This window comes from Physeter macrocephalus, chromosome 11 (genome assembly GCF_002837175.3).
Source record: "Physeter macrocephalus isolate SW-GA chromosome 11, ASM283717v5, whole genome shotgun sequence".
Lineage (NCBI taxonomy): Eukaryota > Metazoa > Chordata > Mammalia > Artiodactyla > Physeteridae > Physeter > Physeter macrocephalus.
In genome coordinates this window covers 156306550-156330972 of record NC_041224.1, presented here as the reverse complement: position 1 = coordinate 156330972, position 24423 = coordinate 156306550, and the positions used below count along the sequence as shown (strand labels likewise).

Genomic DNA, 24423 nt, shown 5'->3' with positions numbered 1-24423 from the left:
GTAAATGGGAATGTTTCCTTAATTTCTCTTTCTGTTTTTTTGTTGTTAGTGTATAGGAAGGCAAGAGATTTCTGTGCATTAATTTTGTATCCTGCTACTTTACCAAATTCATTGATTAGCTCTAGTAGTTTTCTGGTGGCATCTTTAGGATTTTCTGTGTATCGTATCATGTCATCTAACAACATATCTTTTTAATGTACATCTTACATTTGTTTGTTCTGTGTGGGCTGCCCAGAGAGGAATTTCTTGCTTTGCTCTCAAGTTATGTTCAGAGCCTGGATGGAAAGATGGTACAGGAAGAGCTAGAGAAGTTTTTACTTTAGTGAACTTAGAGAATTCACAGGGTTGTTTTTCATTTGTTTGTTTGGGTTTTGTTTTTTTTTTAGAAAATTGGAATTTAATTGTGTTGTTATCACTGTAAATCATTTACATTCAGTAGGATCTGAGGACAAAATAAATAATACCCAAACTGTGTACAATTGAAATAACTAGTGAAAAATAATTGACCCCATGGAACAGGGAAAGCGTGTGATTTGTCAAGCTCATTCGTTCCTTACACCCTTCCTGTCTTCAGACGCTTATGTTGGTAGCTGTTAGGTAGGGAGGAATGAGAATAAGGGTCAGATGATGGCAGGACTCAGCTGAGCTCTCCTTTCCTACTCAGCCCCGTAGTGTCCTCAGCCATAAGGTATTTACTTCAAGTCACCCTGCACGGGCAGAGGTGAAGGTGAGCATTTGTTGATTCTGCGGACATGTGGACAGAGCACTGCCCCTTGACCAGCACGTTCCCCCAGGTCTATCTTTGGCAGACAGAACCCCTTTTTGGAATGACGGTATTCTGCCTTTTTATGGAGTGAGGTCTATTTGACCTTAAAGCTCAAACGTAACTGAGTTGAGAAAGGTGAATCATTTCCTGAAGAGGATTGTGAGAGAGAAAGAGTAGGATGCGGAGACAGTATAAATCCTTACATTTTAGACGTTGTATGACTTCATGTCATCTTTTGAGACATTAAAACTCTTAGTGAATTTTTACTTTTATTTATTTTAAACAAATTTTTAAAAATCATAGTATAGAATTCAAAACACAAAAAAGGCTGGGATATAAACTGGAAGTTACTCTCTCCCTTTCTTGTTCCCCCAAGGCACCCAGATTCCCTTCTTGGAGGCAGCCACTGTTCACCAGTTTTTTTGAGTTCCTCCCAAAGATACTCTATGCCTTTACAAAAAATATAAGTTAATGCATTCTTTTACTCCTCCCCACAGCATAAATGGTAGCATATCTATTCTGCATTTTTCTTTTATCATATTACAGTATTTCTTGGTGATCTTTCAGAATCTCAATACAGAGTAGAACTGCCTCATTTATTTATTTATTTATTTATTTTTGAATTTTTGAATTTTATTTTATTTATTTTTTATACAGCAGGTTCTTATTAGTTATCTATTTTATACATATTAATGTATATATGTCAATCCCAATCTCCCAATTCATCCCACCACCACCACTTCCCCCCTTGGTGTCCATACGTTTGTTCACTACGTCTGTGTCTCTGTTTCCGCCTTGCAAACCGGTTCATCTGTACCATTTTTCTAGATTGCACATATATGCATTAATATATGATATTTGTTTTTCTCTTTCTGACTTACTTCACTCTGTATGACAGTCTCTAGGTCCATCCACGTCTCTACAAATGACCCAGTTTCGTTCCTTTTTATGGCTGAGTAATATTCCATTGTATATATGTACCACATCTTCTTTCTGCATTCATCTGTTGATGGGCATTTAAGTTGCTTCCATGACCTGGCTATTGTAAATAGTGCTGCAGTGAACAGTGGGGTGCTTGTGTCTTTTTGAGTTATGGTTCTCTCTAGGTATATGCCCAGTAGTGGGTTTGCTGGGTCATATGGTAAGAACTGCCTCATTTTTAAGGGCTGCATAGTACTCCAGAATTTCCTATCTCAATGAAAGTAATTATGAGCAGACGAAAGGTATGATATTGATATTTTCCCAGGCTGTAAAAGGAGACTTGCAGTATTTATTCATGTAATAGCCATAACATGACTCTTTGGAAGGTATCGTAAAGGCTTCAGATATGGTACATATGGATTCCATAGGCTAGGGAAGAGATAGGAAGCATGCATCAACCTTTTTTCCACTGAGGATTGGGGGAGGGGCATTTTCATGCATTTACATTTGGATTGATAAAAGTCATGTTCTACATTATATGCATTGCAGTTTAGGGCCCTGGATGGCTTGTCTAGTGTCACAGAACCAATTTACTTATGCAAATGACTAAATATGAAATAATTGGAATCTTGCAATTCTGTCAAGTGCCTCCCAATTGAAGGCGATAGCAGCCTTTTCCCGTAAGCCCCATGTGGGGTAGCATTTTCTGAAAAGTGGAGCAGTCTTCCTGACAAGTGGCCCTGGTCAGTCCCTCCCTGGAGCAGAGGTGAGCACCAGATGCCCAGGGAGATGGGGAGGGGCACATGCAGTGACTTGAGATGAACTTGTTGCCTATGCTTGTGCACCAGGGAGAGGACAGCTGAGGCCCAAGGCTACACAGCACACAGGGGCTGTGTTTCTAGGACCGAAGTCAGCAGTACTGCTCCCAAGTTGCCTGTGGGGAGACCTGTCACAAGGGCTGCCAAAGACTGCAAAGTACGGGCGCCGATCCCCACCTCATCCAGAGCCTGCTCCCAGCTTCCCTGCAGGCCTTCAGTTTTTCTTGACTAGCTTGAGTTTTATTTTTGTGATTGAAAACCAGGAGTGGTTCTAGAATGGGTTCTTAGTGTGTCCTGTGAAGGCTTTGACTTTTAGCCCTTTACAGTTTCTAGTTTTGCAGAGGTGCAAATTTTCCTGTGACTGGAGCTGGTTCTTTCTGGGAACCAGGGGTAGGATTTTAAAGGAGGAGGGTCAGGAAGGAACTGACAGGCCCAGAGAAGTATCCTTTAAATGTCACCAGCCAAAAAGCACAGCATCCTATGGAATATTCCTTTGTCTTTCTGGATTATCACTTAGTGCAGAGGTCTTGAAACTAGAAGGTTCTGTCTAATCTCCTGTCAAATTCTGGTGTCTCTACAAGTGCTGGTCTGGGGTCTGCCTGAACCCCCTCTGTTGCTGGGGAATTCAATGGAAACATTTACATTTTTTATAAAGTCTGTTTTAGTTGTACAAGCAAACCAAAGACACTTTAATGATATAAAAACTCAAACAAGATATGAGGCTAGATTTGTCTGAAACTACCATCTCCTCCAATCCTAGTCATCTCTCTAGAAGTAACTACTCATAACAGTTCATTAGTATTTTTTTTAAATAAATTTATTTACTCATTATTTTTGGCTGCTTTGGGTCTTTGTTGCTGCATGCGGGCTTTCTCTAGTTGCAGTGAGCAGGGGCTACTCTTCGTTGTGGTGCACAGGCTTCTCATTGTGGTGGCTTCTCTTGTTGCAGAGCATGGGCTCTAGGCGCACAGGCTTCAGTGGTTGTGGCACGTGGGCTCAGGAGTTGTGGCTCGCTGGCTGTAGAGTGCAAGGCTCAGTAGTTGTGACGCACGGACTTAGCTGCTCTGCGGCATGTGGGATCTTCCCGGACCAGGGCTCGAACCTGTGTCCCCTGCATTGGCAGGAGGATTCTTAACCACTGCGCCACCAGGGAAGTCCCTCAATGGTATCTTTTACCAACAGTAGATATATTACATATTTTTACGCAATAGATATACTTACAGAAATATATATATATAGTTGTTCCTCGGTATCCAAGGGGGATTGGTTCCAGGACACCCCTGGATACAAAAATCGTCAATGCTCAAAATGGTGTGGTATTTGCATATAACCGACACACATCCTCCCGTATACTTTAAACCATCTCTGGATTACTTATGATACTTAATACAACTTAAATGCTATGTGAATAGTTGTAAGTACATTGTAAATGCTATGTAAAGAGTTGCCGGAGTGTGGCAAATTAAAGGTTAGCTTTTTGAGATTTTTTTTTCAAATATTTTCAATCCGTGGTTGGTTGAATCCACAGATACAGAACCCATGGATATGGAGGGAGGATTATATGTGTGTGTATTTATGTGTGTGTGTACACATATATACATACACACAACCTCCCCGCTCCACGCTGTTTCTTAAACAGTTCATCTTTAGGAAATGGGCAGCTCCATCCTCTGATTCAGATCCCATCTTCTGGGGCCACACTGCAGAACCACGTATGGACAGCCCACATGTCTTGCCCAGCCCTCTTGTTGTATGGATGGGAAAACATACACACATACACACACACCACACACCATTTAATGTGGCTTTTGTGCTGGGTGCTGTGCTAAGCACAGTTGTCTTACTTTATCCTCAGAACACCCCCATGAGGTAGCTGGTGTTATTATTCCCACTAACAGATGAGGAAGCAAGTTCAGAAAGGCTAACTCACCTGCTCAAGCTCACACAGCTAGTAAGTAGCCAGCAGGCTTTGAACCCAGGTGAGTCTGACCGCGGGGTCACATTCCTGTTCTTTGCGCCTCGCCACCTTCTGTTTTGTGCCCTGGACCCCTGGCATAGTGCCTTTGCACTGGGTGGAGCCTCGGCGGGTGTTCCCGAGGGCCGTCTCGTTCCCTCGCGGGCAGCGCAGCAGGGGGTGAGTGCCTGACCTCGGCCTCTCAGCCTCCCCAGCCAGCTGCCTGCAGAGCTGGCTCCGGGCAGCCGGCCTCCTGACCTGAGGCGAAGGTGAGCTTAGAGGACGCAGCCTGCCTGTCGGGCCGCGAGCCAAAGCCATGCCGGTCCCGCCGTTAAAAGGCCTAATTAGGCTCATCATTAAGTTCAATTAGGCATTGGAAATGACTGTTGCTTCTAAGCCTGCCGTGCCCTCCAAGAACTGGACCCATTCCCAGGCAGCCAGCTCGGGGGCCAGTTCTCGTTACGGGTTTAGGCCATGATTCCTTCTAAGGCCGAGGGCAGAGTTGTCCGGGAGGCTCTCAGCCCAGAGCCGGGAGCTCCAAGTGCGCATGAAATGCGGGCAGGCGTCTGCCCTGGAGGCCATTCCTGAGCCTGTCTCCACTCACCCTCCTTCTTTAGGACCCCCCCTTCCCCATGCACGTGTTAGGAGTCGGGATATCTGCCTGTGTGCTAGTCCCCCTGCCACCCACCCGCCCTGTGACCTTGGCACAGGTCACGTGAACTCTTTGGGTTGAGGTTCCCGAGGGGTTTGAACTAGATGATCTCAAAGTTCCCCTTTCAGCCGTAGGATATCACGATTCTGGGAAATCCCAGATGTTCAAGCCCTGTGTACCCAGGATTTCTTTCCACTGAGCGCTGACTGGGAGAGAGAGGAGGGGAGGTCCAGTGTCACCTGGAGCCGCCAGCTCAGCAGCCTTGGGCTCTGTCTCTTCAGCGTTAGAACTGAGTGGTCTCAGAGGCCCTGCACAACTCAGAAAGAGTGTTTGCCCTTCTGAACTGGGCTTTCTAGATGGCCGCTTGAAACTATTCATTTTGGTCCATGAGTCATGACCTTGAAATGAAACAGTTGACAAACCCTGAGGCGGGGCAGACCTCCCAGGCACAGGGGCCAGCGGAGGAGGCATGGATGTGCCCTGGTGTGTTTAGAGTGTGCAGAGCGGGGGACTGAATCCCGGGGTTCGCCTGGAGAGGTAAAGGACGTAGATGGACAAGGTAGAGAAGGGCCCGCGTGCAGGGCCTTGAATTCCAAGCGTGTGCTTTACAATGTTGGGAACGAGGACCCACTGACATGTTGACAGGTGTGTGACCAGTGGTGCAAGGGACACATGATCTCACCTCTTCTGCATGCTTTTTTGATGTGGCACGACCTTGGGGTATTTGCAGATACAAAACGACATCCGTTTCTCTCAGTGTAGAGGCCTCCTCTTAAGTGTTGTCTCAGCTCCACTGTGTATAGTGAGTGAGCTCTTGTCTTTCTAGGCTGGACGGAACTGTAGAGGGGCCTGCTCAGCTTTTCCCCTGAGTTTGACACCTTTTCTTCTGGCAGATTTTGGTGATGTCACTCATCCGTTGTTGCCTGGGAATTGTTCTCCTCTTGTATCCATTTGAAATCATTGCTTTCTCTTATGAGGCCGTATATTAAGGTTACCTAATTATGATTACATGAGGTTGGTTTTTCCATAGGATATGTGTTCCTTCTTGACTAGCATGACTTCTCATTTGCCATTAGTTGTGCTGTATTAGTGAGGTTGTATTCATCTGCAAGCAGCAGAGAACCCCATTAACAGAGACCTAAATGGAAAGAGGGTTGTCTCAGAAAATAGAAGGCCCAGCTCTCTGTGGTCCAGGGCTGGTGTGGCAGCTCCATCTTGACAGCAGGGACAGAACTCTTTCCATCTTCCTGCCCACCATCCTTAGCATGTGGGCCTTTGTCATCATGCTCATGTCTCGTGGTTGTATGATGGCTGCTGTACCTCCAGGCCTCACTTCTGTTTTCCAGGCAGGAAGAATGGAGGATGACATGGAGGTGAAGGTGAAGGGCTCTTGCTTAGCAAGAATTTGTCTTTTGGAGGTGAGGGGCCAGGATATGCTTTCCAGGGACTGCTGCATCTTTCTCACTGATCAGAAACATGGTGTATGCTCACCCCTCAGTGCGAAAGAGGCTAGGGAATGGAATATTTTTAGCTGGGCTCATTGCTGTCCCAAGCAAAATCAGGGTTTGAATCGAGAGGAAGGGGACATGACTTCTGGGTAGGTACCACGTTGCTTTTTCTGTGGTCGACCCCATCAAGCTGAGCTACAGAAATCACTGGACGAGACTGTCCTGCTGAGACCGTCGTGTGATGTAGAGGGTCAGGTGTACTAAGGAACATAAGAAACAGTCTCACCTAATTCTGGAAGCTTCTCAGATGTGAGGAATCCTTTGGAAAGGACTTGAAAGCCGGAAAGAGTTGCTTTTTAGACGGGGGTAAACAAAAGTGGCTGAAGTGAAGGAAGGGAACCAGGAGGCAGAAAAAGGAAAAGCAGGAGATGGGTAGCACAAGAGGGGTGCACAATGAGAGAGCTGGGAGGTAAGCCTGGAGGCTAAGTTAATGTAGTCGTGGAAGGCTGTGGGCAGCTGCCGCAGAGGCTCTGCGAGCCGGCCCAAATAGTTCTTGTTTGGGGACAGGGGTGTGTAGATGGGCGGCCAGGTGGGGAGGGTGCGTCTCCAGGGTAGGCTGCCGGGCATGTTGGCTGAGGGGTCCAGGCAGGTTCAGCCAGAGGCAGCAAGAATGTGGGAAGCAGGGGCACGAGGGGTCTAGAGGCAAAAAGTAGGAAGCACTGGCTGGGCACACCTGGCCAGCACCCACCTCTGGGCAGGGGTTCAGTTACAGGACTGAGGAGGAGAAAGACAGCATCTTGAGCAAGGATTAGCGGCACAGGGAGTAGAGACTGGAATGAAAATAATAGTAATGATGGCGGCAGCAGTGACTGTTCACTGGCACGTCCTGTGTGCCAAGTGCTGTGCTTGTAAATGCTTTGTGTGAAATACCTTATTTGATTCTTACAACCCTGTGAAGCAAAATGTGGTATCCTCGCCAGTTCTGCGGAGTTTACGTGACTTGCCCCAAAGCACAGAGCCAGTGAACGGTGACCCTCTGATCTGAACCCTCTGACCCCAGAGCCCGTAGTCAGAGCCAGCTGAGCCCGGGCCTTAAGTCCTCCCGGACCTGGAGAAGAGAGGGCTGAGTTCTCAGGTGCCCTTTTGGGAGGTTCGCAGGCTCAGCAGGTCTGAACAGATACCCTCTTTCCAACTGCTTAGAGGGAAAGGAAGTAGAAAGGAGTCATAGTAAGAAAGAAGGAAGCAGCTGGGGAGGTTAAGAGTGGGTGAACTGTCTAGGAGTGGAGAGTGAAGGGGAGGTAGAGGTTCTCCATGAAGCTGGGAGAGTGGTGGCCCGTTTTGACAGCACCTAAGAAAAGAGAAGGGAGGACCAAGGAGGAAAATGTCTTAAATTCTTTAGTAGGAAGAGAGTTTGCATTAACTTTGTTGTCTCTAGAAATGACTGAATAAGGGAAAAGGGTTTTTGCCCCCTTCCTTTCCCTCCTCCTTCCTTCCTCTCCTTTCCTCTTTGGTGTGTCTCCTCCGCCATGCTGACTTTGGGATCTCCAAACCAGCACATTACAGGGATTGAAGTGTTAGGGCTGGATAAACCAGCTGTGGGAAAAGGGGTGGTTTGGGAGGTATCAGAATAGGAAATGGTATTAATGGGAACAGATGGGGATGGGGGCCAGGATCGGGAGAGGCAGGGTCAGTGTCATTCCCAGAGCCGGGGAGGGACCTGAGAGGTCATGGAGCGTGGCCCCTTCGGTTTAGAGGTGGAGAAGATGAGGGGTGGGCCGTTGAGTGGCTCAGGTATAGAATCGTAAGAGTTAGAAAAGCCCTCAGATGTCACCTTCCCCCCCACCCCGCCCAAGGTCATACAGCTAATTAGTGTAATAGAATGTGCCTCTCCTTCTGCAGCCATGCCATCCTGAAACCTTGAGAGCTGCACGCATTTATCTGAAGTTCATGAAAAGGCCGGGCACTGCACTATTTGTGCAACAGCGAGTCTGTGAGAATAAAACTCTCTTTACTGCAATCCTCCGGGACTCTCGCAGAAATGAGATGTTGATCCTATGAAGCAATCTCAGTGAACAAAAAAACTTTCAGGGAAAGTTGTGTCCCCTGAGCCAGCCAGTCTGCTGAGGGGGACACGCGGCTTCGCAGAGTGAGCGGCTAAAAGCCAGCAGGGAGTGACTAGGGACGCCAGCCATTGTTGAAAATTCTCCCGATATAAACGATCTCCTTGCTCTTCCTTTGATGGATTCAGTCTCTCAAAAATAAAATGCATCCGTGAACATCACACCTGCCTCTTCCCTTTTCTTTTTAGCCCTTTACTGAGAAGTAACTGAAAGCAGTTTTAATTGTAGAGGGCGCAGCCCTGGCAGACATAGGTATAAATATGCACAGGAGATAGAGCCCCACTCATAAAATCTAGGTTTTTTTTCTGGTCTCGTGGGTCTGCCGGTGATTTTACTTTTTGTCCCATCTACCGTCCCCACGGCTGGTTACCAGGGGCTGGGCAGGTTTCTCCTGGTTTCACAGTGGTCATTGCACAAGAGGCCATGTTTAGCAGTGCCAGGGTGTCCTTGGTTCATCCATACCGGGGAGTCCCCAGAAGGCTGCCCCACATGATGCCCTGCCCGGACCTGGGGGCCTCGCTCTCCGGCAGCTGGAGGGGGGCCCCTCTAACGGCAGGCACCACCTTCCCTTTGAGCAGCTTATTACTTGGGTCAGTCTCATTGTAATCGTGGGCTTTTGGGGGACCACAGGATGTAAAAGAAGGGCAGAGAAAACAATGGGTTAGTGACTGGAGAGAAATCTTTACAGTTTATTACAGTGAAGAAAATTCTCTCCAGGAGAAGTAAAAGACCCAACCCATTCAGTGTAAATCCACTATACTTCAGTTTTTTTTTAAATGGACTGAAATAAAGGTTTTCAGAAATGCTGATAAAAATGTGCCCCCTGACTTGTGGAGCCATGATTTCGCTTGTTTTGGTCACCACATCCTACGTCATTTCACTCTCCATCCTTACGGCCACATTTCCCAGAGACCGGCCGTGAGTCACAAAGTTATTGTCTCTCCCATCAGCTTTCAGCCCCTCTGATCATGTCAATGGGAAAGGCTCAGTTTGCACCTAGTCTTTCCTTAACACCTTTGTAACCTTGCTAATCTACCTTTTTAACAAAGAGAGAATATGCTCAGACTTCTGGCAAATAGCAATATGTGGCTATAATAAAATAAATTTTGTGTTTTATTTAAATTCTATTGTTTTTTATAATTACCTTCTATATGGCTGGTGATGCTAAATTTCCACTGAGAATATAAAGGTTTCTTTTAAATAAATTTATTACAGTAAAAGTAAGGAATCAACTTAAAGAAATATAATCAACTTAAAGAAAATATAAAGTAGACGCAGAAAGTACACAGTTACAGCAAAATTCATGAAGGTAGAATTTGAAAATGGCAGACATTTGGGAAACACTGTCTGATAGCACTTCTTCCCAGAGGCTTTTCCTCCTCATCCTTCCCCAGCAGGAGGGATAACAGAACTTCTTCCACTTCACCCTCCGTGCTGGCTTTTATATCACAGGATATGCGGTGAGTTGCCTATTGTTCATTGCGTCCTCTCTAAATTGTCTTAGTAACTTGAAGGGAAAAAAAGGAACCCAGTGAAAATTTCTAGGCCCATAGTTCCCTCCTGATCCCTGACCAATGTCAGCGTCTGTGTTTTTGGAGTTGATACCAAACGTGTAAGAGCATCTTGTTCCAGTCTGGCTGCGCACCCAGCCAGCTCCGATTCCCTTCTCATTTTCAGCCACCACCTCATCTGTATTTCAGCCACACACAGCACACCTGGCCCTTTCTTGCCTCTCGTCTTTATTCAGGTTGTTTTCTCCAGCTGGACATCCCTCCTGAAGCTTTTCTGCCGGTTGCAAGCCTGCTTAATCTTTCAGTTGGCACGTCTTCTAGGAAGTCTCCCCAGATTCCCCCAACCGGAAGGGTCAGTTCTCTCTTTAGTGCTACCATGATATTTTGCTCTAACCTCTCTTGTCTTGTTAAGAGTAGGGCATAATAGAACCAGCAATAGATGAGGGACTGTTGGTTTCTAGTTCCAGCTCTATGTCCAGCTAGCTTTGGGGCTGTAGTGAGGTCGCTTCAGCACCTCTTGGTCTCTGTTTGCTCACCTGGAAGATGCACAGGGGGGATGGTGGCAGTAGTCTTTCAGTCACTGCAGTATGTGAGTCTTCTGGAGGCATTACTGTTATCTCTATGGTGTTCCTTTCTCCAGCCAGATTGTAAAATCCTGAGCAAAAAGTCCCAAATCCCAACACCTCCCGTTGGTGCCTAATAGATAATTAGTTACCCAATAAGGTTTCTGAATAAAATAATGTTCATTTGAGATACCTAGGATCTAGAGATCTAAACTTTTCCACTTTTTAGTTTATTCACAGCAGAAATATACATACATTATTATATGTTCCCATAATTATTTTTAGCTACTAAAACTGTTTCTATACATTTCGACCCTTTTTCCTCCTGATAAATGCTTTAGAGTTTGAATTGGAACAAAGATGTTATTTTGAATCTGACCAGCAGGGGGCAAACTTCACCCAGGAATTGCCGTGTAAATCACTATCGCTTCAATTCGATAGGGCTTGGGAGTCTACAGGTAGGATTTGGAAGTTGGTTTTCATCTTTCTACTAGACACCTTGTTTGTTGATAATGCCAGCAGGAGCTAAATGTGCTCTAATATGACCTAAAACCCCAGAGTGCCAAAATTTGGGTGCTGGGGAGTTCTTGTTTGTCTTTAAAAGAAGGGAGAAGGTACAATACCTGCAGAAACATCTGGACACTAAACATGAATGGCAAGAATTAGGAACTGTGGGGGAAAAGAGTGGGGACTTCAGCTCTCAGGAGAGATTTCAATGAGGAGAAATCTATTGGCCAAAGAAAATGTCAGTTCATGAAAAATATCTGGTTTTTAATCAGTATTATAGGTGGGGAACATCTTAGAGCAGAGGGTCCCTAGTTAAGCAGTCCACTGCCTGATGCTGAATGAACCTTGTAGCCATGATTACAATGGCAGATTTCTCCTCTGCTCAGATTTGGGTTTCCACTGTGAAGGCTCCTTTGGTGAGTCACACAATTTATAAAGTAGAGCCTCAGTGTTAGATGTGCTAGTGATGTGTTATATGATCTAGGACAAATGACCTCCCCTCTCTCAGGTCTTTGTAAAACTGACCTCACTGAGGTTTGGATGCACTTGTGAGATTTTTATTGGACATTTAAGAATTATGAGGGTAGAAAACGTCACAAGAAAATGGTATTTTGACTGCTTTTCTTCCAGAGGAGTGATATGTTTTGAAAATATAAGGTAGCTTTGGCTTCACTTTAGCCGGTCTCTCATTTCTGCACTTCCCCTTGCTAAGTGTTTATGAATTTGGCCCCTGGCTGCAGAGTTTCTTCTTTCTGTCATGGGAGCCCTGTAAGCTCCTTACTGTGGCTTTTGCTCTCCCCTCATGGGCAGCGAGTTGCACTAGTAACCATTTGTCCAAACCCTTCACATGGCTCTCTGGTTAGAGGCCGTGGCCCAGGCAGGATGGTCCAGCAGGGGGCCTTCCACTAGGACATCAGGGCTCTGGATGCCCGGCACTTTGCTCTATTTTAAACCTGTGCTGTCTTGCAGCAGGGAGGTGAGTCTAGGGCCCAGTATGTGCTGTGGATATTAAGAGACTTCAAGGACACTTCCCCCCATTTATCCCAGTTATGTCCCCTGCTAAAATAGGTTAACGGTGTCTAATTAACCACTGAACATTGTCATGCTGCATAAAGATAGCATCCTGGCTGTTCTTTGAGCCATGGTACTTTATCTCCATTTAGATCTCTGCAGTATTCCATTAAACTCGAGAGCAACATTTTAACTGAGATGATGTCTACATTAGGGGCCGCCTTTCACCCTTCAGCACGTGACCCGTGTAGGCAGCAGCTGAGGCCTTCTGTCTGATGCAGCAGGGCGGGCAGAGGAGACTGGCTCTGCAGGCAGGGAGGGTCTTTACATCACGGTCCTTCTCTGCCACTGAGCCCCAGAGTAAAACCGAGGATCCGGGATTGGGCAGTGGTTCTGCGTGGCTGCAGGCACGGGATGCCAGCACTGTCAAGCTCGTCCTCCCCCGACCAAATCATGCCCAGTGCACGTCAGCGTGGTCTCTAAATGTCAAAGGAAAGGAAGTGCATCTGAGCAAAAGAAGTTAGAAGAAGCGAGTGCCTGGAGGAAAGGGTGACCTGGCTAGATGGGGTCTCCTTTCTCCCGTGACGCGAGCTGTCGTGTTGTAAATTAACCAACATTAACTACCACATGGTCAGGCTGACAAAGCTACAGTGCTGCTGTAAGTTGAAAGTATGTCATCTCGTCATGGAAAATGTTAATTGAACTTGAAGCAGAGTCTGTAGAATGAGGCTTTCCCCCAGTGTAGAGCTGCCTGCATGCCTGTATCATGTAGGGTTTAAGAACTGGGCCTTGCATACTGGCCCGACCCCTTTCTAGGTGGGTGACCTTGGGCAAGCTACTTTACTTCTCTGAGCCCCAGTCTCCTCATCTGTAAAAGGGAGCATGTTTAAATAAGATAATGTGATAATTAAATAAGGTAACGTATAATGCTATATATTGTAGTGTTATATAATAGTAACATATAAATAAGATAATATAATAACGATGCTTGGCACCCAACAAACTCAGTAAGTGTTAACTGTTATCATCAGTCATCAGTCTTCCTGTGACAGGCTATGGGGGCAGGGGCCTGGGAATGGACTCTCCCCTGACAATCGAGGGTGGATGTGTGGAGCCCAGGCCGAGTCACCTAGTGTGGATTGTAGAGAAGCGGGGGTGAACACCAGGAGGGGACTGGTTGAGTGCGGAACTGAAGGACTGGGCTTTAAAGGAAGGTAAGGATAATGAGACAACGCCCTTAACCTTGAAGTCTCCACCTGTTTAAAGAACAGACGGCTTCACGTGAGGCTGAGCGATCTTAGCGAGTTGGAAAGCACCACACAGAGGGGGCCGTGGTTCCCCTCTTGCCAAGTCACTGACCAGGTCCGGTGCATCCCTTGCTGCAAAGCAGGAGGCCAGGGTGCCCTTACTCCTAACACCCTGAGTCCACAAGGTGGGAGGTGAGGGAGGACACTTACTCCCAGTGTCCGGAGTTAAAGCTTTGTTCTTCAGAATGGCCAAAGTAATCGGCAAGTGATGGAGTAGCTCTCGAAAAGCAACCTGGCATTTAATTAACTTTTCAAAGTGCTGGTTCAGCAACCTCTATGTTTTACATTTTGAATATTGAACAAGCATCTCTAATCGGATCTGAATTGCTTCTGGGCCTCCCCCGGTGGAGAACGCCTGCTGAGCTTTTACGAACAACACAGAATCCTGAGTTTCAGGAGGGCCAACTCAGAGTCACTCGGGAATGGGGCCTTCAGTCTGTGAGGCCGTTTCCTTCCTCCCCTCAGCCTGTAGGTCAAGTCAGAGTTCACGAACGCTTCTGTAAGAAGAAAGCAGGCGACTCGGAAGGACAAGGCAGCAAGGCTTACATTCTGCTGCTTAGCGACAGAGAGTTCAGCCTACTCTCTGAGATGAGGTTTCGGGCGGTGGTTCTCACGTACGTGACTGGGCTTCATTTCTAGAAATTACTACCTCAGGGGGCCGGAGGTGAAGCCTAGCACACGGGTGCTGCCGAAGCTTCCCAGGTGTGGTTCTCTTGTGCACCACTGGTTAAGAACTCTTGGTGTAAAGGATTCTCTCCAGCTTTCAGTTAGCTACGGGTTGCCTCCTGTAAGCATGGAAAACCTGTGAGCACAGCAAATCCAACCAGATGTCGGGGTGCCCAGGGGACATCTAAAAATCAGCAGGTATCTGCTTTTGAAAGGGCTTGGGGCAGTGGGTTTGGGAGATGAGGATTCTCGTTTCAGCATCGTCCCTAACCAGCTCTGTGATGTGGACAGAGCACACAGAGCTTTGGTGGATTGGTACCCACTGTCCCAGTCTATCGGTATATATAAAATGGTGTTCCTGAAGCCTGCTTTGCCTCTTTTCCAGAGCTAATGTTGATAGACGTGAAAGTCGCTGCAGGCTCCCCCGAAGTGCTCTATCTCTGTACAGTGGCCTCACCAGTATTATAATTGTCAGGTTCCCAAACCCTCTAACGGCCACTTCTGGGGAAAGAGGCACGTGGGCCACAGGGGGCGGTAAGAGACCGGAAGCCCAGGGTGGAGCTGGCCGCAGCTCTGCAGCCCTCCTGCCGCGGGCCTGGGCCAGCTCACACCGTTTCCCCGGAAGTGTGTGATGACCCAGAACCTGCAGTCCTCTCCCTCCGCCTCCACCCACCTACACAGTCTGTGGGAGGCGGGGCTTTAGCTCACATCCTTCTTGGGTTACCTACCCTGCTGGGCAGTGACAGACCACCAGGTTTTCATTATTTTTTAACCTGTCACCAGCAATTTAAAAATGCTCTCTGCGTCGTGACTGGGTATTTCTGTATATAAAACTGAAAAAAATTTTAGGTAACATCTATCCTTACTATTTGCAGTACACTCTCTTCACTGTTCTTTGCTATTGGAAAAAAAAAAAAAAAGACCAAAAAGACAGGCTGGTGGTGATCCCCTAAATTGATTTCATGGCTCACTAATTGTTCACGACCCATGGTTTGAAAATCCTTATGCTAGGTTCCATGTCACTGCATGGCCTGAGGTGTGTTTGGGGACTAGGCAGGTAAAGTAAATCTGTGGAGTGGGGGGTTATTTCAAAATAGCACGTTAAATTATATCACTGAGATACATAGACAAGTTATTTGCATATTCACAGTTCTATAAAGAAATGTACTCTCTGCCTGTTCTCCTAAAGCATGCTTCCCGCTTCCTTTTGCTTTCTCACTTTTGGTAGCTGCAGAGCTACAGGAAATACTTCACTAGCCTCTTAACTTCTGTAAGAAAAGCAGCAGTGCAGGTTTAGCGGTAAAGAGCTAGTAGGGACCCCCAGGTGCCAGGGAGGGTAGAAGCTCAGGCTTGGAGGGGGTGGGGCACAGCCCAGCTTCCCTGAGTTTTTCCTTGTGGGAATGCAGGCCCAGTGTGGCCAGGGTTTGTATCTGAAGAATTCAGAAATCCGGACTTTTTTGTACAGAATCTCCCAATCTGGACAACAAATTAATGTTAAAACTTTGAAAAAAATTAAACCAAACCAAAATAAGCAGCGGTGTGGTGCAGCCCAAACTTATCTGCAAGCTAGGTACAGCCCAGAAGTGGCCAACTGTTTCAAAGGCAGTGTTTCCTGATGTTTCTCCAGGGCCCCGCCCAAGTTCCCACTAGGCTTCCCATCTGCCAAGCAGAAGGCTCTCCCAGAACCTGCTCTTTCTAGCAGAGAGATCGAGAGACAGACGGACAGACAGACAGAACGCCCCGTGGGGCATCCCTGCCCTCCATCCTTGAGGGCTGTCTCTTGTTCTTGCTCCTTCCCTGCTGCGGGAGGACCCTGGGCTCCCCCTAGGGTGAGAGGGGGCAGGATGTGGGCTCAGCGGCAGTTATGCTGGATATGGACCTCAGCCCCTTTTCGGATGGTGAGTGGATAAATGGCAATTAATCAGCCTTCCCCGGAAGAGTAGTGTTCTCATTATTGTTTCCTTCAGACAAAATCACCGCTCCTTTTGCCCCGGCACATGGCTTAGGAAGGAAAGATTCTGTCGTAGCTCCCGAGGGTACTCAGAGAGGGAGCTGCCCCTTCTGCACAACGGGGAGGCGCTGGCCTAGGCTGCCCAGCCTCTTGAGTCCCGTTATTCTTCCGTGACCCCCGTTTGCATCCAAGCTCTTCTGCCGCTAGTGACATATGACTGGCTCATTCGGACAGTGGGTTCAGAGTTCAGCCTCACCAGGACAGTTAGAGGCAGTGGTCCCTGGGAACTCAAGCCGGGAGCAGAGCCTCCCCTCCACACAGACAGAAGGCAGCCGTGCTGGCGGCGGGGGCCGGGCCGGGTGCTGCGTTCAGGATTCCTTTGACTTTGACTTAGAACAGGTCATAAACCTGGGTCATCTGACATCACCACGGTGGGGATGCCCTGGGTACCCGATGCAGTTTACCTTTGTGCCCCACCTGCTGCCCTGAAGGTCCCACTCACCCCCCTACCCCTAGTTGCTCCGTCTCTTCAGTTGGCCCTTTAAGAGTCGAAAACTGCAGCCTAGGAGGTCCCCTCAGAGTTGTTCCATACTGTTCTTGCAACTTTACCTACCTATTCACTTCCCCCTCCCTGACTTCGGCCAAAGTTAATCCTTTCTTCCCTCCTTCCCTCCTTCCTTCCTTCCCTCCTTCCCACCTTCCTTCCTTCCTTCTCTCCTTCCTTCCCTCCTTCCCTCCCTCCTTCCCTCCTCCTCTCCTTCCTTGCCTCCTTCTCTCCCTCCTTCCCTCCTTCTCTCCTTCCTTCCTTCCCTCCCTCCTTCCCGCCTTCCTTCCCTCCTTTCTTCCTTCCCTCCCTCCCTCCTTCCCTTCTTTTACTCTGTCTCTTTCTTTCTTAACAGCGCAGTTATAGTCTAACTTTCATGGGAAGTAGTCTATTTAGACTTAGGTTTATGATTCTACTCTTTGGGGATTATTTGCCTTTTGCAGAAAGTGCTGGTTGGCCCCCATGCAGCTCTTACTGGGAGGCCTTCTCGGCCTCCTGCCTGCCATTATGATGCAGCCACCACCCTTTGCCCTCAATCATCATGGTGATTGATTTCTGACTTAAAAGAATTCATAGAAAACAAATACTCTGTTATCACAGAAATTTTCACACATACGGGAAAGTTATCTCCGTGTAACCCACACCCATCTTTAAAAATCTTCAGCGTTTCGACGATCTCATTTAGAAGACTTAAGATCGGTGTTTCTCAGAGTATCAGTAGTGACCCTCTTGGATTAGAATTACTGGGAATTTGTTTAAGATGCATATTCCTGGGCTCCACCCCCCCCCCCCAGACCAACTGATCCAGAAATCTCTCGTTGCTGGGTCCAGCAGTCTCCACGTCTGACAAGCTTCCCAGATGGTTCTTACACACGTTCAGGTTGGGGAACCAGGGCCTCGCATAGCATCTGTGTGCAAACAGATTTCCTGCTCGTGGAATGTCTTACTTGCCCACCATCACTCACAAGGCCTTGCAGTCCTTCACGTGGAGGAGACAGAAAGTCAGGCCTGAACTGAGCGGCTAGTTCATCCCCTTTTGCTCACGGGAAGCTACACATGTTAGCACAGCATTCTTCAAATAAGACCCAAGGCCTCAGTCCTAAGAATGTGCTCTGTAAATTGGTCACTTAACTGTTGAAAGGAAGGCACCATGTCATCTATACCCTTTTGAGTTTTGAGCTTCTCACTCAGCTTGCACTTAAGCTCAACAATTTAATTTGGAGTCATGCTGAAATAAGGCCATAGGAAGGCATTACTGTAATTTTCTTACATTGGTTGTGGGCCTTGGTCTATAATGAGGAATCCAGACAAATAAAGCACTTGGGTTATGCAAATTTGCTCCCGCTTTTGAAACCCCCCTCCAGCATGCCACTGTCAGTGCAGGAGACTAGAGGGTTCTCATAAACCTTGTCTCTCTTTTTTTCAGGTCAGGAAGGAGGGCTTCTGAAGAAATAGAAGAGTATGTTTCCAGTATTCTTACAACATCCTGTGGTGACCGTAGTCAACAGTGCAGTCTGGGTGGTCCTCATCTGTTCAGCCTTTATTGAACACAGCATTCAAAGACAGACAGCCGGAAGCTGGCCATGGGCTGGGGCTGGAGTTAGGAACACTAGTCAAGGGTTCCGTTAATGCTGCTTCCTCAGCTGAAGGGCTGGTCTCTGGCTTTAATGCCCATGTCATATCTCCCACCGCGTGGTTTTTAGAATTGTATGTTCAGGTATCAAGAGTACTGACCCATGGGTTCTGCCTTATTGATGCAGATGGGCAGAAGCAACTCCAGCCTTCTAAACCTAGCCTTCTCCTAAGACTTAAATCAAAAAGAAAGAAGGAAGGTTTCTAGGTAAAGATGGAATGTGAAGGTAGGGCCATGGACCTCATACCTGCGGGGTGGGTGGAGCATCCTATCACGGTCGGTGTGGTGATGCCTGCGGGATGGAGCACCACATGGCTTGTGTGGCCATACCTGGCAGACCAGCTGCCAAATCAAGTCTGACCAAGTTGGTGGAGGGGAGTGGGTCCAGAAGCATTTTCACCTAGGAGAAAGAATGGAAGCAATAACAATATAGGGTTTTCACTTTCTGCTTTCCTTTCCTTCTTTTTGGGGGCAGTCACCGCCTCAGACAGCAGAGCCTGGATGGATCAGATGATGGAGGAGGTAAGATGTCCTTGGGGAAGTCAGAAGGGCTTCCAGAGACGTCCCAGAGCATTTCCTGAGCTACAGTTAAGGCGTCATTTGCTGCAGGCTTACTGGAAACATCCCCTGTGGCCTCATCCTAGCCTTTTGTTTTGCATCTCTGCGCCTTGCTAAGTGCTACTGCCCCTGCCTAGAATACCCCACCTTCTTCTTTATCCACTAATCCTCTTTGTCCTTCAAAACTCAGCTGGAAGCATCACCTCCTCTGAAATGTCTTCCCTTTCATCCCACCCTTGCTCTGAGTCAGATGTTCTTTCTCTGCGCCAGCAACCTCCTGGGCAAACTTCCATTGTAACACACCACCACGGCAATGATAGCTAACACTTACCAGGTGTTTATGATATCTCAGGCACTGTCCCACCACTTTATAGATGTTAAAGCGTTTCATTTCACAACAACCCTATGAGGCAGTACTATTATTATCCCCATTTTATAGTTGAGGAGACTAAAGTACGGAGAGGTTAAGTTGCCCATGGTCACAGAGCTAAGTGACTATCACACTTTAATTCTTTATTGGCTTGATTGTTCTTCCCACCAGGCTCTAAGCTCCGTGATAGTGGACACCGTGTCTTATTTATCTTCGCCTCTCTCATGCACGACACACAGTAGCCAGTTAAAGGCTGACATTGTAAATGAGGGAGAAACAGCACTTACATGTCCAGCAGCCATGTCACAGCCGAAACCTGTGTTCAGAACTCAAGAGAAAAGGTAAAGTTTGTGTGCACTTTTTACAAGAAACCTACTAGAGCGGAGGTTGTCTTTAAGACCTAAATGATCAGAGCCTCTTTTTTAACCCACATATTTACCATTTCCACACTATTCCTTTGTGCAGAATTCAGTTTCCATCTTGTATCATTTTCCTTGTGCCTGAAGCACTTCATTTAACATCTTTTTTGTAGAGCAGGTCCTCTGGCAACAAATTCTCTCAGCCTTGTTTGTCTGAAAATGTCTTTACTTTTCACCAGATATAGAAGTCTGGGCTGGCAACTCTGTTTTTCCTTTTAGCATTGTAGATACTCAGTTCATTGTCCTCTGGCTTGCATTGTGTCTGAAGAGAAGTCAGTGGTCCTCCTTATGCTTGTTCCACTCTGTGCAGTATGTCTTTTTCTCCTGCTTTTAAGACTTATTTCCCCTTATTTGTTATTTTCAGCAGTTTGGTTATGATGTGCCTTGTTGTGGTTTACTTTGTGTTTATCCTACTTGAACTTCTTGAGTCTGTGGATTTACAGTTTTCATCAGATTCAGATAATTGTAGCCATTGTTTCTTTTCTTTTTTTTAAATTGAAATATCGTTGATGTACAATATTATGCTGGATCAGGTGTACTACGTACTGATTTGACATTTGCATACATTAATGAAATGATCTTCGTGATAAATCTATCTGTGCCCATTCAAGTTATTACAGTTTTCTTGACCATATTCCTTATGCTGTCTGTATATTACTTTCCTGTGGCTTATTTATTTTATAACTGGAAGTTTGTACCTCTTAATCCTCTTCCCCTATTTCACCTCACCCACCCCTGCTCTGGCAACCACCTGTTTATTCTCTGTATCTGTGAGTCAGTTCTTGTTTTGTGTTTGTTTTGGTGTTTAGATTCCGCACATAAGTGAGATCATATGGTATTTGTCTTCCTTTGTCTGACTTATTTCTCTTAGCATAATACCCTCCGGGTCCATCCATGTTTTCGCAAATGGCAAGATATCCTTTTTTTAATGGCTGAGTAATATTCCACTGTATATAAATATACCGTATCTTTCTTATCCATTCATCTACTGATGGACACATAGGTGGCTTCTCAAATTCCAGCCACCTTAACCCCCTAAACTTTGACCTCTGTCTCCTCAGCTCAGCCAGACCTCCCTCCCCATGCTCCACTTGGGGCTCCCCACCCCTATGCCAGTGTCCAGGTAGCACCTCCAGGCAGAAGCCAGGGTGACTGCAGGGCCCAATTCATTTGTTTCCCTTCCCTTGGGGATCACAGTTCTGTGCTACCTCTTGTCCACTGTGTGAAAACAGTTGTATCTTGTATTTTTTCTAGTTTTCTAATTGTTTGTAGCAGGAAGGCAAGTCCGGTAACAGTTACTCGCTCATGGCTAGAAGTGGAGTCCCAAAGCCGTCTACCAAATAACTTTTGCTTGCAACTACAAAGTGGAGGAGAGAATTAAATCTGTAGAACATGGATGCTTCTCTGTGCCTTAGCTACCTCATAGGATTAGGGCGAGGGTCATATAGGACAATCGTGAAGTATTCTGGGATGGTGGTTAAAATACAGATTCCCAGGCCACCCACAAAACAGAAGCTGGAGTTGTGGCCCAGGGATCTGCATTAATTTAAGTAAGCTCCCTGGATAAATATTTCACACATTGAAGTCTGACAACCCTGCTGTAGTGCCTCCAAAGCAGGGATTGAAGACTGGAGGGGGAGTTGTGTGCAAGAGTACTGCTGGCTCATCTCCTTCCAAAGGGGCTTGAAGGTAGAAAGGGAGTCTCCGGAGGTCAGGAATTCAGCCTGCACTCTAGGAGTTAGTAAGAGCTCCTGGGCCCGCTGCTCCCATCATTCTTCAGCACTTTGCGTTTCCATTATCTCTTATTGACAAGCTCATTTCTTTTTGCCAGATATTCCTCCTTAGCTCTGCTCACTAAATTCCTCTCAGCTGCCAAACTTCTCCACCCACTAATAATTCCCAGCGGCCCTGTTCAGCAAGGTATCCTGCACTTCTTTTCCCAGAGTCTGCTTTCCCAGACGTGTTCCTAGGATGTCCTCTGCCAGTGCTACACTGGCAGCTGTGATGCTCAGCGATTGGTGGCTACTGCCACACTTTGGGTTGGCCTGTCCTCACAAACGCTCTGTTGCTTCAGCCATTGGTTGCATAGGGCAGCAGGGCAACCACCCAGGAGGATGTTCCCTGGGCTCAAGGAGGCAGGTCCCTGCCAGACATGAACAGAGCTGTTTGGTGGTTAAGGCGCAGTGTGCTTGGAAATTGTGATGCTGATGAATCTGAGGTGCTCATTCAATTCATGGTCTACAGAAGGTTTATTCAACTGGGACTCTTCTCCACACCTCTCCCCACCCCACTTTGGACCTCTTTCCAGCTCCCCTCAAAGGACCTCTGAAATCCTACCTTCTCCATTTTTTTTCAATGTGTGAACATGCTCCATTTCAAGGAGTACCTGTTAAGTATTACAGCAAAACCCTCTGAATACTGAAGTTTACACACATCACAGATGCATTATTAGAAGGTTGTGCTGGCCGCCATTGTGACATCATCACATTAGAATCAAATTGTTGCAGGGTTTTATTGCAAATTTATTTATTTATTTGTTTATTTTTGGCTGTGTTGGGTCTTCATTGCTACGCACGGGCTTTCTCTAGTAGTGGCGAGCAGCGGCTACTCTGTTGCGGTGTACGGGCTTCTCATTGCGGTGGCTTCTCTTGTTGTGGAGCATGGGCTCTAGGTGTGCGGGCTTCAGTAGCTGCGGCACATGGGCTCAGTAGTTGTGGCTTGCGGGCTGTAGAGCGCAGGCTCCGTGGTCGTGGCGCACGGGCTTAGCTGCTCAGCGGCATGTGGGATCTTCCCAGACCAGGGATCGAACCCGTGTCCCTTGCATTTGCAGGAGGACTCTTAACCACTGCGCCACCAGGGAAGTCCCAAATTGTTGCAGTTTTAAGCAACTCTATAGGCCACCTTGTCCAGACCTGCCATTTGATGTGTTAAGAGATTGAGGTTTACAGATTGTTATACAGAATCTCAGGACTCAAAGGGAAGCTCTGATCTTCTGACTCTCGAGGGAACAAACACTCTGCTGTCATACCATGGTATCCGCCAGCATCACTGCCATCACCAGTATTACCAAACATTTACCACGTTGTGTAGTACTTTTTTTTTCTCATTTAATTCACAAAACATATCTATGGGAAAGTTCCTTTAAATCAGTTTTATTGAGTTCTAATTTGCATACGGTAGACTGCATCCATTCAAAGTACACAATGTGAATTTTTACACATGTATATACCCAGTTAAATCTCCAACACCATCAATATACAAAACATTTCCATCACCCCCAGAAGTTTCTCATGCCACTTTCCAGTCCACTCTTCCTCTGCCCCTGTCTCCAGGCAACTATGATCTGTTTTTTTGTCAAGATAGAGTGGTTTGTAGTTTCTAGAATTTTATATACATTGAATCATATGTATGTATGCTTCTGTGTTTGGCTTTTTCCGCTCACTGGAATGATTTTGAGATGCATCCAGCTGGTTGCATGTATCATTACCCTGTGCATTTTAATTGATAATATATGGACATAGCACATTTTGAATTTTACTTATTTATTTTTATTTATGGCTGTGTTGGGTCTTCGTTTCTGTGCGAGGGCTTTCTCTAGTTGCAGCAAGTGGGGGCCACTCTTCGTCGCGGTGCGCGGGCCTCTCACTATCGCGGCCTCTCTTGTTGCGGAGCACAGGCTCCAGACGCACGGGCTTAGTAATTGTGGCTCACGGGCCAGGTTGCTCCGCGGCATGTGGGATCTTCCCAGACCAGGGCTCGAACCCGTGTCCCCTATATTGGCAGGCAGACTCTCAACCACTGCGCCACCAGGGAAGACCTGGATATAGCACATTTTGGTTATCTAGTCACCTGTTAAAGGACATTTCAGTTGTTCATTATCCCCATTTTAGTTTTTTTTTCTGCTGTGGCCTCTCCCGTTGCGGAGCACAGGCTCCGGACTCGCAGGCCCAGCGGCCATGGCTCACGGGCCCAGCCGCTCCGCGGCACGTGGGATCTTCCCGGACCGGGGCACGAACCCGTGTCCCCTGCATCGGCAGGCGGACTCTCAACCACTGCGCCACCAGGGAAGCCCTATCCCCATTTTAAAGATGAGCAGACTAAGGCAAAAAAAGGTAACGTTGCCAAAAGTCACACAGCTAGTAAATGACAACATCAGGATTTGGAAGGCAGCTGTGCTCACCACTGTATTACTAACGCAGCATAGCTCAGCACCAGGCTTTGAAGGCAGGTCTTGGTTCCAGAGTCCTTGCTCTTGGCCTCTGAGCTGTAACAAATGGTACGACCCTCCGCTGTGTTGGCATCTCCTTGCACAGGTTGGTTGTGCCAATGTCAGTTCCCAGGTGTGTAAGATAGAGTGCTGGCATGACTGACAGGATGCTTAGAAATATAGATCAATGGACCAGGATAGAAAGCCCAGAGATAAACCCACACACATATGGTCACCTTATCTTTGATAAAGGAGGCAAGAATATACAGTGGAGAAAGGACAGCTTCTTCAGTAAGTGGTGCTGGGAAAACTGGACAGGTACATGTAAAAGTGTGAAATTAGAACACTCCCTAACACCATACACAAAAATAAACTCAAAATGGGTTAAAGACCTAAATGTAAGGCCAGACACTATCAAACTCTTAGAGGAAACCATAGGCAGAACACTCTATGACATAAATCACAGCAAGATCCTTTTTGACCCACCTCCTAGAGAA

The 24423-nt window shown here is 47.0% G+C and overlaps 1 protein-coding gene across 7 annotated transcripts in view; it reads left to right on the top strand.

Annotated features, from left to right (window-relative positions):
• IFT43 (intraflagellar transport 43) overlaps window positions 1-24423 on the top strand; it is a 137963-nt gene that overhangs the window by 46188 nt on the left and 67352 nt on the right. For all 7 annotated transcript variants that reach the window (XM_028496215.2, XM_055088637.1, XM_028496217.2 and 4 more), the window contains exons 4-5: window positions 18166-18198; window positions 18848-18894. In XM_028496215.2, coding sequence (XP_028352016.1) covers window positions 18166-18198; window positions 18848-18894 — 80 coding nt within the window. The remainder of the gene's footprint in view (window positions 1-18165; window positions 18199-18847; window positions 18895-24423) is intronic.